Raw genomic sequence first — 11,604 nt, 5'->3', positions numbered from 1 at the left:
AGATGAATTCAAAGTGAACCACCTGGTCATGCCTGTGGAGTAGTCTATGGTAGCATTATAGACAGGAATTCGGGGGCAGAAGTAGAACCCGAGGGCCATTCGCCGAATTGCGCAATTCCCGTCTCCAGTGTCGGGACAAGTTTAAACCTAAATCTTATCTGCTTCTTTATTGGTTCTTGGAATAGACTAGTTTCTATCATGTCAAACTCGGCTTCATGATATATCGTGGCATAGCATCATATGTTTCACTTGCCACTTGGAATATCGAACTTTAAATCAACTGCCATGATTTCATAATTGCCACTTAATAGTACTCGGATTAAAGTGACATTTATACGCCCGACCTTCATATCTTTAGACTCCAACCTCTTCTTGGACCAGGTTGTTCGGCTGTACGAGTGGGAATTATGCTCCACTGGCGTGACTGTTGTGTCTACTAGCCCTCCACATCTCCTCAGCCTCTTCCATAGCATCTTCTTCAGTAACTGCAATATCCCGTGTCCTCATCTTCTCGAGAACGTTGACCGCTTCAGCCGCATATTCGCATTTCATCCGTATTTGTTGCCCATACTTGAAGAATAAGAACGGAAAAGGTACACAGGCCAATGCGAGGAATGCCGGTATGGAACTAGCCCAGTGAATGCCAAGATTCTGGTACATCTGTTTTGTGAACAATGGAAAGGCAGCGCCGAACAGGGATCGAAGAGCCGAGTTGGCTGCCATGACGGACGCAGCAAAAACAACATCTGATGTATGTTAGCATGGAATAGTTGAGACGTTTGAAGTGCTTACATGAATCAATAAGGTAATTCAGTAATGCCATGAAGACCAACACGAGACCCCAAGCGAAGAAGACAGTACCAATTATTGGAACAATCCAGTGAACGCTTTCAAAGCTAGTCCACGCAAACCAAAATAGGCCCATAGGAATGAGAATAGAACCCACCATTGCGGGTGGTAACCTATCTTCGGGCTCCAAGGGCGCACCTCTGTTTCGAGTTGCTCGGGCATAGCGCTCGTCTTCGAAGACAAAGGTCAAGATGGCCAGTATAACCCCGACAACGATTCCACTAAACGCAAGTCCACCAACACCTTGATTCCAACCTCTTCCGTTCTGGAAGACGATGGGGAATGCTGCAAAGCACATATACATGGTGCCATAAATAATCGAAATGTAGATAGAGGTGATCAAAACAATAGGCTCTTTGAACAGAAGTACCCAAGGTCTCGTTAAAGTCGCTTTGAGGTGGTGAGTTGCGGACCTTGCTGGTTTATCTGCATCATAACCTGAGATGTATACTTTGCCTGTAGCTCTGGATAGTCTTTTACTTCGCTGCCTGAGGATATATGGTGCATATGTCTCTGGAATAAGAAATGCTGCAACGATCCATATGGTGCCAGTGAATATAGCCATTGCTCCATGGAGCCAGCGCCAGCCCTCGGTCTGGGCCAAAAAGCCGCCTGCGATGGGCCCTGACCGGTCAGTCATAACTACTCCAGATACAGATATTAATGATCTTACCAATAGCAGGTCCGAGAAATGGTGCCCCTGAGAACATACACATTGCCATACCACGCTCTGACTTGTCAAACATATCAGCGATAATAGCTGGTGCGTTAGAAAGTGGTGCCGACCCGACCGATCCGGTTAGGAACCGAAGGACCAGCAATGCCGAGATTGACTCCACCCCGGCAGCCCCGGCGCTGAACGCCGTTGCTGCCATAAAGCTGAAGAAGAATATTCGTCGTCGACCATATTCTTCGGAAAGAGGGGCCCAGACAAGGGGTCCCAGTGCAAAGCCAAGAACGTATAAAGATATACCGAGCGTGGCAACCTCTTGTGACACGCTGAAGTATTGGATGACTTGCTTCATTCCTCCCGAGTATGCAGAACTGGCAAACGTCGTAGCGAGAGTAGCGAGAGCTTGAAGGCCGGTAAAAGACCATTTTTTCCACCGAGGGAATGTCATGGCGTTTTGAGGGTCGTTGGGGAGGAATGTGATATGATATGGGGATTCTTCCGTACCGTTTCCTACATATTTATAGCTAAGAAGATCTTTAGCATCAATCTGGGGGCGACCGAAAATATTTGACACTCGTTGGTAGAAGGCACTGTTTGATTGTGGTGATTCCATGGCTGTATCATCCGCAACAGTTCCGGATGACAGCGAAGGGGTATTAAGAGTCATGATCAAAACAATATGTAGGCTGATTGTAACAATGAAGAAATCAGAGAACAGATGCTTCTTCTTCTGGCTATATATTCAAATACACGGTCTGCGGTTTGATGACACAAGGAGATTATAATCATCAACAGTGGTTGCATGTTCAGTTTCCCGCGGGCTTTCAGCCGGGACTACATCGCATAGTTTATCGTGATGCGAAACTAATGTATGGTATCAGTTCGTACCGTTGGTGCCCCTGTCGTTTAGCATTGGGGGGCGTTGATTTTAGCTCAGTCGGTAACTAGTCTAACCACATCAGCTTTGGACATCTCATTGGGTTGTGTCCTTATGTCCGATCCAAAACACCGAGCCAAAACCCCGCGGCATTTCACACAAACATTCTCACATATTAGCTTCAAATAATCCCGAAACAACAACTTGACAAGCGAACGTTAAGGGTGTGTTGTACTCGTTAACCCCATGCCTCGTGTCTCAGCGCCAAAAATAAGCAAGGCTTGTATGCCTTGCCGAGCACGCAAAATCAAATGTGACGCTCCAAGCATTGGATTGCCTTGCAGTAGCTGCGTTAGCAGGGAGACTACCGGTGATTGTGTTTTGTCAATTCGCAAACGCCGAACTTTGTCAGTTTGTTATTCTTAACTATAGCCAGACTGTAGTCGACTAACCACCTGTCGATCTAGAAGAGGTCGAAACACCGAGTCACGGAGAGCTCTTTCTAATGACAATGATCTCATACCGACAGTGAGCAGCTTTCCTACGTCTCTGATGTCAGAATGGCTTAGCTGACCCATTTCTCAACAGCCTGTATCCCAGAATCGTCTCTCGCACGCTGATAGTAGTGCAACTAACGACTTGAACCCTACTTCTATTGACGGATCTATTCACGCAAGCCAAGGATGTAGCTCTCACGCGCACGACAGCCCTGACTCGCCTGAAAGTCATGTACCACGTCGGCCTCAACCCGATCTTCTTTATTTAAACATCTTGCAAGATACTGTTGACAGAACTGCCGCTAGCCAAAACGACGCTGGTAATGTTACAACAAATGATGAAGACAATTGCTTCAATACTCAAATACGTAATTGGAACCCTCTGCTGCAACTTGACGAAGTCGACAATGAGTATCTTTCTAAGAAAGGCGTGTTTAAACTTCCAGCGCCGAAACATATGTACGTTAACCCATCTATGTGTAATTGGCGTATCTGATACTACATAGGGACGCCTTTGTCAAAGCGTACTTCGACCATGTGTATCCGTTCGCTCCAGTCCTAAATAGGGCTGAGTTCATGGAGAGTTACCGATCGGGGGACTGCTCGCTATTCCTTCTGCACGCTATATCAACCGCTGGAAGCCCCTATGTACCCTTAGAAGTGATTAAAGCCTGCGGGTACACTGACCGCTCAGCAGCCCATATGGCATTCTTCTTGAAAGCTAAGCTTTTCCATGACTTTCATTGTCAAGGTGGTTCTCTCCCTATGCTACAGGGATCTATGATCCTTGGCGCCATCATACCTGACCATCCATCGGATAGAGACTTCCATTACTGGTTTCATAACTCGGTCCGATGGGCATCTAGGTTGGGCCTACATAGTCCCAAACCGTCAGTTCAGTGTACTCTCATTCTGCCAAGTACCTAACAATAAGACAGGCGCCCCCAAAACGAAGTGTGTCAAAAGCTTTACCGACGGATATGGTGGGTTTTGCATGTTAGTATCTTGCATAATGGACTGTGACACGATGCTAACCAATTAAAAGAATAGGGACATCTTCTATTTTTTTGTCAACACTCAGAACTTGCGGCTACTAGTAACTGCACCTCCGATCGAGCCCCTTACGGAGGATGACTGGGAGGACGAAAATATCCTACCGTTCTCGGATTTGTTGTCGCCGATAAATCATCAGCAAAGGGTCTCTCTGGTAGCTCATACCGAGTTGGCTCAAATCTGTAAGCCAAATCTCCAAATACATCGACATAGCTGATATCTTTCAGTCGGCGACCTGACAACAACTATCACGGGTGAGCCATCACAAGATATGCAGCGAGTAATGCAGCCATTGGACAGGTGGCGGATATCCTTGCCTATCAAGATGAACCTCAACGACTCCTCACTTAATGATGACCCATACTTACTTGAAGCTTTGACGACCAGCTACAGGTTTGAGTGCGTCATGTGTCGATCGCTGCGTCGCGGACGATGGGGGCTCTGCACTGACGATGCACGTAAGTGGGCGCAAGGGAGATTTCGCGCTGCTACTCTTGAGCTTGACTCGATACTAAAGAAAGTACTTTTGGGCGATATTATTCGGATGATGCCGACGACCTTGTATGTAAACGTTTCTTGAGCACCTAACATGGCTAACGTTCCTAACCCTCCACTCACAGTATTACCACCATCGCAGCTCTCCTAGCATTGCACATAGAGTCCGCTTTGGACTCATCGCAATCAGATATCGCACGATCTATGGCCCGCGTATCGATCCAGTTCACCATGCTTGCTCTTAACCAGATACAGGATGCTCCTGCTATTAAAAGAGCACTACCTGCGTTTGAGATGGTCCTTTCAAAGAATAAGCTATACCCGTCATCGCTTCATGACGTTGCGCAAGTGGAAACACATGGCCTTCAAGAGGGAAACATAGAGGACGAATCGGTGCACGTGGCGATCCAATCGGACACAATTTTCTCTCAAGATGTCAATGATCAGATTCCGTTCCTTGGTGGAGATTTAGCAGGTTTCGAATTCTTCGACCGATGGCAGATGGAACAGTTGGACTTTACTGGTATTCTGAGATAAAACTAAAACGATATGTGATCTACTAAAGACTGCCACTTTTATATATGGAGTTATCCCGCTATCTTAACTCCACATCTCAGTCTTCATAGTTGACACCCAAAGGGCCTCGTTAGGATATTCATCCAAAATTATGCGAAAATATTCATCCTAGTCGTCCTTCCAACCACCATTAGCAAATATTGCGGACGTGTATTCCTAGTAGTTGGGGTACCAAGGCTAATACTCCCAATCAATAATGACAACAGTCCCGTCATCTTGCACAATGATGTTTTTCCTCTGCAAGTCATTGTGCGTGAAGACAGGAGCCTTGTTGCTGCAGAGAACGTTTGGTAGAACATGATGGTAGTATCGTACCTTGTGAGCCGTACGGTCTCCAGTTTCGAGTGCGTAGATCCGAATGACCGAGTTTATCAAATCTTCTTCGGTCGCGAAAGGTGATGTAATATTGTCGAGGCCTCCTTGCGTTCCTTCAAACACATCGTCCAGTGGTGGCCGCCCACCGTTGATGTTACCGAAATATCCTGGGTGCTTTAGCTGCCGAAGTTGATCAAATGAGGTGCGAAGAGTCTTGGCGATAGAGGCCTTTCGTGTCTTATTAATTCCAGACCACAGATCCTTCAGGGTTTTGCCCTTTATGCGTTGCATGAGAATATACGTGATGACTCTGTGTTCTTCTTTCCGTTGATAAATAGCATAGACCTTTAGTAACGCTACTGAAGTATGTTTCAAGACGTAAAGCATACCGTGAGCCTCCGTAGATTGTACCTCTGAGCCATACTTCATAATGAAGTTTTCTCGAATCCTGACGAGACTGGTTCTGCTCGCGTGCTTTGGCAATGGCTCCCTGCTGTCAACATCATTTGGAGTTGGTAGTGGGTCGGAAAATTCCTAGGGGTGATCCATGAACAGGAGGTCGAATTGCGATGATTTAGCTTTGACGAACTCCATATCAAGTGGTCATGGAGTAGATGTTACTAAATGTTGGTTTGTGTTGGTAATCTGTAACAAAGAGAGGAGACAGTAAAACAAGACGTGAATTGACCATGCTAGCCTATCATACGACTGGATGTGACTGACGTAAGCTCATCGTTGGACCAACCCCTGGTTGGTGGATTGTGGATATACCTTATCTCGGGACGTATTCTGCTATTAAGTCGTTATGATCTACTATCGAGTGTTATGAAAAGGAAGAACTTGATTCCAGCTATTATATCTACTACACAATACGATAGGATGCGGCTTATCTAAGTCATGCTAGCTATAATCCTACCCACTCTACAGATTTCTCCCACAATGTCTTTGCTTTGCCTTCATCATATGCATGGTCACCGTAGCCAGGCTCATAGAGTGAGGTCGAAGGATCCCACTTGCCAATAATTTGACAATCTTCAAGATACTTCCCACCCTGGCCTTCCAATGCCTCAGCCGTTGCAGCCCAAACAGATGTCGCAGCACCCTGAGGCGAGACCTTCCATACTCTGTTCAAATATGGGTCACCTGCCAGTCCGCTCTTTTGCTCCTCGGACAAGTGCCTTCCCAAGTCAGTCAGCACAGCACCCGGCTGAACGCTCCACGCGTGAATGCTCTCTGCGCCGTATCGCCGCTCGATTTCATTAGCAATCCAGAGATTGGCGGTCTTGCTTTGTGCGTAGGCTTTGTTGGGATCGTAACAGCCTTCCAAGTTGATGTTATTGAAATCTGGTTCTCCGAAGCGATGGGCAAGTGAGGAAAGCATGACAACTCGTGCTGCACGATCAGATGTCCCGCCCTTCAGTAATGCGGGTCGAAGAAGGTTGAATAATAAGAAATGTGCAAGATGATTGGTTCCAAACTGGGTCTCGAAGCCTTCCTTGGTACGTCCTTCAGGAGTACACATGACACCAGCGTTGCAGATTAGTACGTTGAGTTTTGGGCTTTCCGATAAGAATTTGGCAGCGCATGAGCGAACGCTGTCTAGCGATTCGAGATCTAGCTCGAGGAGATGAACGAGGTCATCTTGAACAATATCTCCCAATGTTGCCTTGGCCTTATCCAGATTGCGAGCAGTCAGGTACAGTGTCGCTCCAGTGAGATATAGCGCTTTGGCAGTGTCGACGCCAATACCTGCGGAACATCCAGTGATGAAGACAACATGATCCTTGAGTTTTCCTTCAAGGTTTTCGTCTTTTATGATTTGATCGGCCGTGGGTCGAGCGTCACCGGGACCGTTGGCAGCTTTATGTACAGCGGCGTATCGGTCAGCCATTGCGTGGATAGTGGACGTTTTATACAGCAGCTTTTTGGTCTCTCACCACGCATTGTTGCCAAGGATGTAGCAGACAAAAGAACACCGGGAAACTTCAACTGCGGGGGAAATGTATGCTAGACTCTTCAGGTGACGTATCTGCATAATGAAGTGTTCATGTGGGCCTGGTTGACGATGTTATTTTTAGTGCTCGTAGCGCTATCTTTTCTCATGACCCAGTGATCTTCATAATTGCTGCGATCAACTACTATGTACACGATTATCTGTGCAGCCGTCACAAGCTCTCCTAGCTCAAGGATATTCTTTTGACAAGGGACGAAGGACTGTACTAGGGAGACCGTTGCAAGTATCTCAAGACATCCTGACTTCATCGCTCTGGATGGTTTAGTTGAATCACGGACTGGCTCAGACACCAGCCAAGTTTGGTAGAAGACCCACCACCATGGATAAATTCTGATGGAACACATACCAAGAATTGGCGATCTGATGTCTTTGTGGTAGGCAATCAGACATGTTATCCTTACATCTATCGGACCAAGATGTAGAAATGTCGGGCAGAAAGTAATCTCCGATGACTTCCAGGAGCAAGCCAATTGGGCTACAAACGAGCATGACATAATCATATCCGCCACAGTAATCCGACTCTAAGCCCGACTCCGACTCCGATTTCTCATCCGACCAGAACCTAAACCTCCCATCATCCATTAAGTCAGCAATAACATTTTGTTCACATGGAGCAATTAAGCCCAAGTAGCACAAGCTCTTCCAATCGAGCACAGCCTCCAAAGCGTCGCCCCAGAAAGCCTCTCAACTGTGATCCCTGCAGACACTCAAAGCTCAAATGCGACCGGCAACTGCCCTGCAACACGTGTCTGAAGCGAGGATGGCAAGACTCATGCGCATACGGATCTAATTTTACTGGACCACGAGGTCGAAGGAAGACTAGAACTTCCAACATTGAACCTATGATTCAAGCGGCTGAGCCTAGGTTCGACGCCATAGTACCTGAGCCTCAGCCACAAATTCAAGTTCAACCTCGAGAAGCTGCTTCATCCCCGAGTCGAACTCCTGAGCCGATACAAGAACGATGGAATACTATCCTCCAGAGGCCTCTCCTGGAAAGGAGCCCTGTCGGCACCGACTCGCAGAGACCGACTGTTACATTATCGCTTAGTCCAACTGTCCCGATTGAAGAACTGTTAGCCTTGCTTCCGCCCGCTTCAATAACCGAATACTTGGTGGTTCGCTACTTCGGCACGCTATCGTCAATATTTCACATCATACACGGTCCGACTTTCCAAAAACAATTCCTATCATTCGTTGAAGCTCCAGAGAAGACAAGTTTGTCATGGTTAGCACTACTCTTCGCCATTCTTGCGCTCACTCTTGAGACCATCAAGCCCGACGATGCTGGCTTGAATCTGTTGTGGCAGGATTCAAACTTCCCCCGAGACCTACGAGCACTATCGCAAAAATTCCGCAACGCAGCTATGATGTCGCTCTCACAAGACCAGTTCCTCGTTCGTCACGATCTCGATACCCTCGAAGCGATGTTAATACTGGTATACATGATTTCCCACAATGAAGGGCCTGAATACGCATGGGCGCTTCTTGGAACTGCATTAAACATCGCCACCGCTCTACGATGCCATGCAGGTGCCCCGATAGCGAATTTCATCGAACGAGAACGACACCGACGGTGTTGGGCGGGAATTCTGATCATCCACACTGACCAGGCACTTTGCTTTCGCGACATCGACTTGACATACCTCATGAAGATGACAGCTGCCATGCCAGCCTGGGTCAACGACTCTGATATCCATGAGCATGGTATCAAGGACTCGCCTGTGATTGCGGGATCACACTTTACGGACATGACACTCATAAAGTTCCAAGTCCGACTTTTCCAACTTTCTACTCAGATCTGTTCGCACATTTCGGGCAGTGAGAAGTTCGACGAGACACTCTTGCTCCAATACGATACTGCAGTTGGTAAAGAACAGAAGGAGTGGGATACTGTATACCTAGTCGACGGAAACAGAAGCATCCTTAACACGGAGGGTTATGTCCACTGGTGCACTCTGCAAACCTACGCGCACCAACTATATCTTCTTCTGCACCGGCCGTTCCACAGTTCCCGCTCGAACCACTTCCGCGCTGAATCACGAGAGAAGTGCATAAGATCTGGCTTAGCACTTCTAGACATCCACCATCAGTTCTTCGAACTGCCCCGTATGAAGTGTTATCGGTGGCTCGTCAAGGGCGCCATTAGTTGTAACTCACTACACGGCGCCGTTGCACTGACATCATGTATGCTCGACATGCCCGATAGTTTAGATCTAGCGGAACATATCAATGCCATCGATGCTGCTGTCACAAGAATGGAAGCGTTGAAGATGAAGAGTCCCGCTTGTTCGAATGTCTACCGCGTTCTTCGTTGTCTTCGGTGAGTACTCTGAAACATGCTGATCTATGTGGTAGCTGACATGGGCAGATCATACCTCAAGAAGCGAGAGCCTGAGCCGACAGTCCTGCCGGAGGATCTCGAGCTTAGATTTGAAGACTGGGCGATTAACGTTGACTGGTTCAGACCAGATGCGATCGATTGGGTACGCAAAATATCGTCGTGAAAACCGAAAGCCGCTGACATGATTAGGCACTTTGGGATCAGTACATAACGCCGCAGAGCGATTATCCCGAAAACATAATGAGTTGATGTAGTGACTAATACAAGTACGCCTTTTCTGTAAACATATTTCGACATACCACTCTATGTTCTATTCCAGTCATGCTCTACTCCATCTCTATTGGCATTCGCTATATGCCGGCGGTGGCGTACCAACCGGCATTCCATATCCTTCCAGACCAAAGTCTCCCCTACAATATCGTGGCGGAACCCTTAGGCCTTCAGCTAATAGATCCTTAACCTCCTTCGATGTGATGTCGTTTTGTTGCACAAAAATTCCCCAGCCATTGACAGGTAACTCAGGCGAAATAAACAAATATATTGGTATGGAAACATCATCCTGGCCAACATTAGTCTTCTTATCGACCGAGAGTAGGGTTAAGATATACCTCTGTTGTGACACCATCTGTGACAATTGTTACTTCGAAATGTAAAGTGTGACTAACTGTTATACCGGGCAAAGAAATATCCGGGGAGCAATTTCTCATGGCAAGTGGAAGATGTAAACATTGCTGCCAAGATTGTAATTGCCCCTGCTGTTCCAAGGTCAGAGGCCATTCAGTGACAACGCGCTGCCCTTCATAGGCCATACTCCCCGAGGTACAATTGGCCTCAACAGTATGTGTTTCTCGCATGTAGAACCGGGCTTTTGAAACGTTGTTCGTCGAGCACAGTTGTGCAACTTGAGCCTCGATGGGGATCAGGCCGCCCAATGCTATTGCTCGATGTCGCACCGAGACGTTGTACTCTGCTCTTGTTGACCACTTTCCGTGCGCCGAAGCGGAATCCATAAGCTCATATGAAGAAAAGGCCGGTGTTCGAATAATTCGAATCGGTGCAAAGGAGCGCGCATCTTTGGAAGGGTCTAAATGGATGGTTGACGCTTCAAGTAGGTAGGTGATGCTGCAACGAGTGCAACCTTTGAACGTCTCTTCTTGATCGCCTCGAATAAAGAGCTCAAATGACCAATCGTATTGTTTGCCATTTGTAACTGGCTTTCCTATTTGGTCGCCCACAAGGAAAGGATTCCAATTATGGACTGTTTCTTCTTTGTGTTGCCACTTGACAGCATTTTCTGTAGGTGCTGTGTGATCCCTAGATAAAGTTCAGAATAAACATTCGGAGCGTCAGATGAGTATAAGACTTACCCGAGCCACATTCTACTCGTAAATTTGAGTTGTACGCCCTGTGTATGCTGACCTTCTGGGACGAATAAGGTAACATTGCCTCGAAGATACTGTCCTTGAGCTTCAGCGCCGTGGCCGCTGAGAAAAACATAGTCTTGATCTGGTCTTGGGATTATGAGTCAACGACAAATGCTACTACATAACTCTGTTCCGGGACATACTTGATTGTAACACTGAGTCGCCTAGGCCCTGTGGCCTTAGCTAGTAGAGACCGCATAGATGATTTGAGGGTCATGATTGACAGGTTGATGGTTTGCGTGAAGACTCGAAAAGTCAACCAGAGTTGATATAGTAAGAGTGCTTATGGTTGAATATGCATCATTTGTACAGTAACTTAATCCTTGGGCACCCAGGTCTTTAATACTGCCTACGTTGTTGATGGTGTTGCTATCTCCGATTACACAGCAAGTCCGATTAAACTGAAGGTCAAAGCAGCCACTTATGCCAAAATCGGAATCGGAGATGTGAAGACCCACTCGGAAATATGAGTTTCAGTACTTCATTG

The 11,604-nt window shown here is 47.0% G+C and overlaps 5 protein-coding genes across 5 annotated transcripts; 2 read left to right on the top strand and 3 right to left on the bottom strand.

The window, feature by feature from the left end:
• Window positions 1-33: 33 nt before the first annotated feature.
• On the bottom strand, window positions 34-2,273 carry EDB82DRAFT_168090 (major facilitator superfamily domain-containing protein). Its single transcript, XM_065607107.1, has 3 exons — window positions 1,523-2,273; window positions 793-1,473; window positions 34-746 (listed from the first exon to the last, which is right to left on the bottom strand). The coding sequence occupies exons 1-3, from the start codon at window positions 2,187-2,189 to the stop codon at window positions 406-408; spliced, it is 1,689 nt and encodes a 562-aa protein (XP_065464782.1). The 5' UTR covers window positions 2,190-2,273; the 3' UTR covers window positions 34-405.
• A 285-nt stretch (window positions 2,274-2,558) lies between these two features.
• Window positions 2,559-5,089, top strand: EDB82DRAFT_168046 (fungal-specific transcription factor domain-containing protein). Its single transcript, XM_025734634.2, has 8 exons — window positions 2,559-2,806; window positions 2,867-2,927; window positions 2,988-3,355; window positions 3,403-3,786; window positions 3,835-3,892; window positions 3,942-4,131; window positions 4,177-4,510; window positions 4,570-5,089. The coding sequence occupies exons 1-8, from the start codon at window positions 2,646-2,648 to the stop codon at window positions 4,979-4,981; spliced, it is 1,968 nt and encodes a 655-aa protein (XP_025585420.1). The 5' UTR covers window positions 2,559-2,645; the 3' UTR covers window positions 4,982-5,089.
• A 108-nt stretch (window positions 5,090-5,197) lies between these two features.
• On the bottom strand, window positions 5,198-7,226 carry EDB82DRAFT_474937 (uncharacterized protein; the record flags this gene model as incomplete). The annotated part of the gene is made up of 3 exons (XM_025734631.2): window positions 5,198-5,869; window positions 6,107-6,124; window positions 6,252-7,226. The coding sequence occupies 3 exons, from the start codon at window positions 7,224-7,226 to the stop codon at window positions 5,198-5,200; spliced, it is 1,665 nt and encodes a 554-aa protein (XP_025585418.2).
• Window positions 7,227-7,957: 731 nt separating this feature from the next.
• Window positions 7,958-9,856, top strand: EDB82DRAFT_429744 (uncharacterized protein; the record flags this gene model as incomplete). Its single annotated transcript, XM_025734630.2, has 2 exons — window positions 7,958-9,672; window positions 9,721-9,856. 2 exons carry the CDS (start codon window positions 7,958-7,960, stop codon window positions 9,854-9,856), a joined length of 1,851 nt encoding a protein of 616 aa, XP_025585417.2.
• On the bottom strand, window positions 9,854-11,412 carry EDB82DRAFT_168036 (uncharacterized protein). Its single transcript, XM_025734629.2, has 4 exons — window positions 11,261-11,412; window positions 11,061-11,204; window positions 10,302-11,007; window positions 9,854-10,252 (listed from the first exon to the last, which is right to left on the bottom strand). The coding sequence occupies exons 1-4, from the start codon at window positions 11,332-11,334 to the stop codon at window positions 10,031-10,033; spliced, it is 1,146 nt and encodes a 381-aa protein (XP_025585416.1). The 5' UTR covers window positions 11,335-11,412; the 3' UTR covers window positions 9,854-10,030.
• Window positions 11,413-11,604: the final 192 nt, after the last annotated feature.

The sequence above is a fragment of the Fusarium venenatum genome (genome assembly GCF_020744135.1).
Source record: "Fusarium venenatum strain MPI-CAGE-CH-0201 chromosome Unknown EDB82scaffold_2, whole genome shotgun sequence".
In the NCBI taxonomy this organism is placed as follows: domain Eukaryota; kingdom Fungi; phylum Ascomycota; class Sordariomycetes; order Hypocreales; family Nectriaceae; genus Fusarium; species Fusarium venenatum.
This window is presented reverse-complemented; position numbering and strand designations above follow the sequence as displayed.

Excerpts from the sequence above, each read along its gene's own strand:
- EDB82DRAFT_168036 (XM_025734629.2), bottom strand. The coding sequence starts at position 11,334 with ATGACCCTCAAATCATCTATGCGGTCTCTACTAGCTAAGGCCACAGGG. Across the intron at positions 11,008-11,060 it reads ACGAGTAGAATGTGGCTCGG|GGATCACACAGCACCTACAG; the intron begins GTAAGTCTTATA and ends AACTTTATCTAG. Across the intron at positions 10,253-10,301 it reads CAGATGGTGTCACAACAGAG|GATGATGTTTCCATACCAAT; the intron begins GTATATCTTAAC and ends AATGTTGGCCAG.
- EDB82DRAFT_168090 (XM_065607107.1), bottom strand. The coding sequence starts at position 2,189 with ATGACTCTTAATACCCCTTCGCTGTCATCCGGAACTGTTGCGGATGAT. Across the intron at positions 1,474-1,522 it reads ATTTCTCGGACCTGCTATTG|GGCCCATCGCAGGCGGCTTT; the intron begins GTAAGATCATTA and ends CTGACCGGTCAG. Across the intron at positions 747-792 it reads GAATTACCTTATTGATTCAT|ATGTTGTTTTTGCTGCGTCC; the intron begins GTAAGCACTTCA and ends AACATACATCAG.
- EDB82DRAFT_168046 (XM_025734634.2), top strand. The coding sequence starts at position 2,646 with ATGCCTCGTGTCTCAGCGCCAAAAATAAGCAAGGCTTGTATGCCTTGC. Across the intron at positions 3,893-3,941 it reads GGATATGGTGGGTTTTGCAT|AATAGGGACATCTTCTATTT; the intron begins GTTAGTATCTTG and ends ACCAATTAAAAG. Across the intron at positions 4,511-4,569 it reads CGGATGATGCCGACGACCTT|TATTACCACCATCGCAGCTC; the intron begins GTATGTAAACGT and ends CTCCACTCACAG.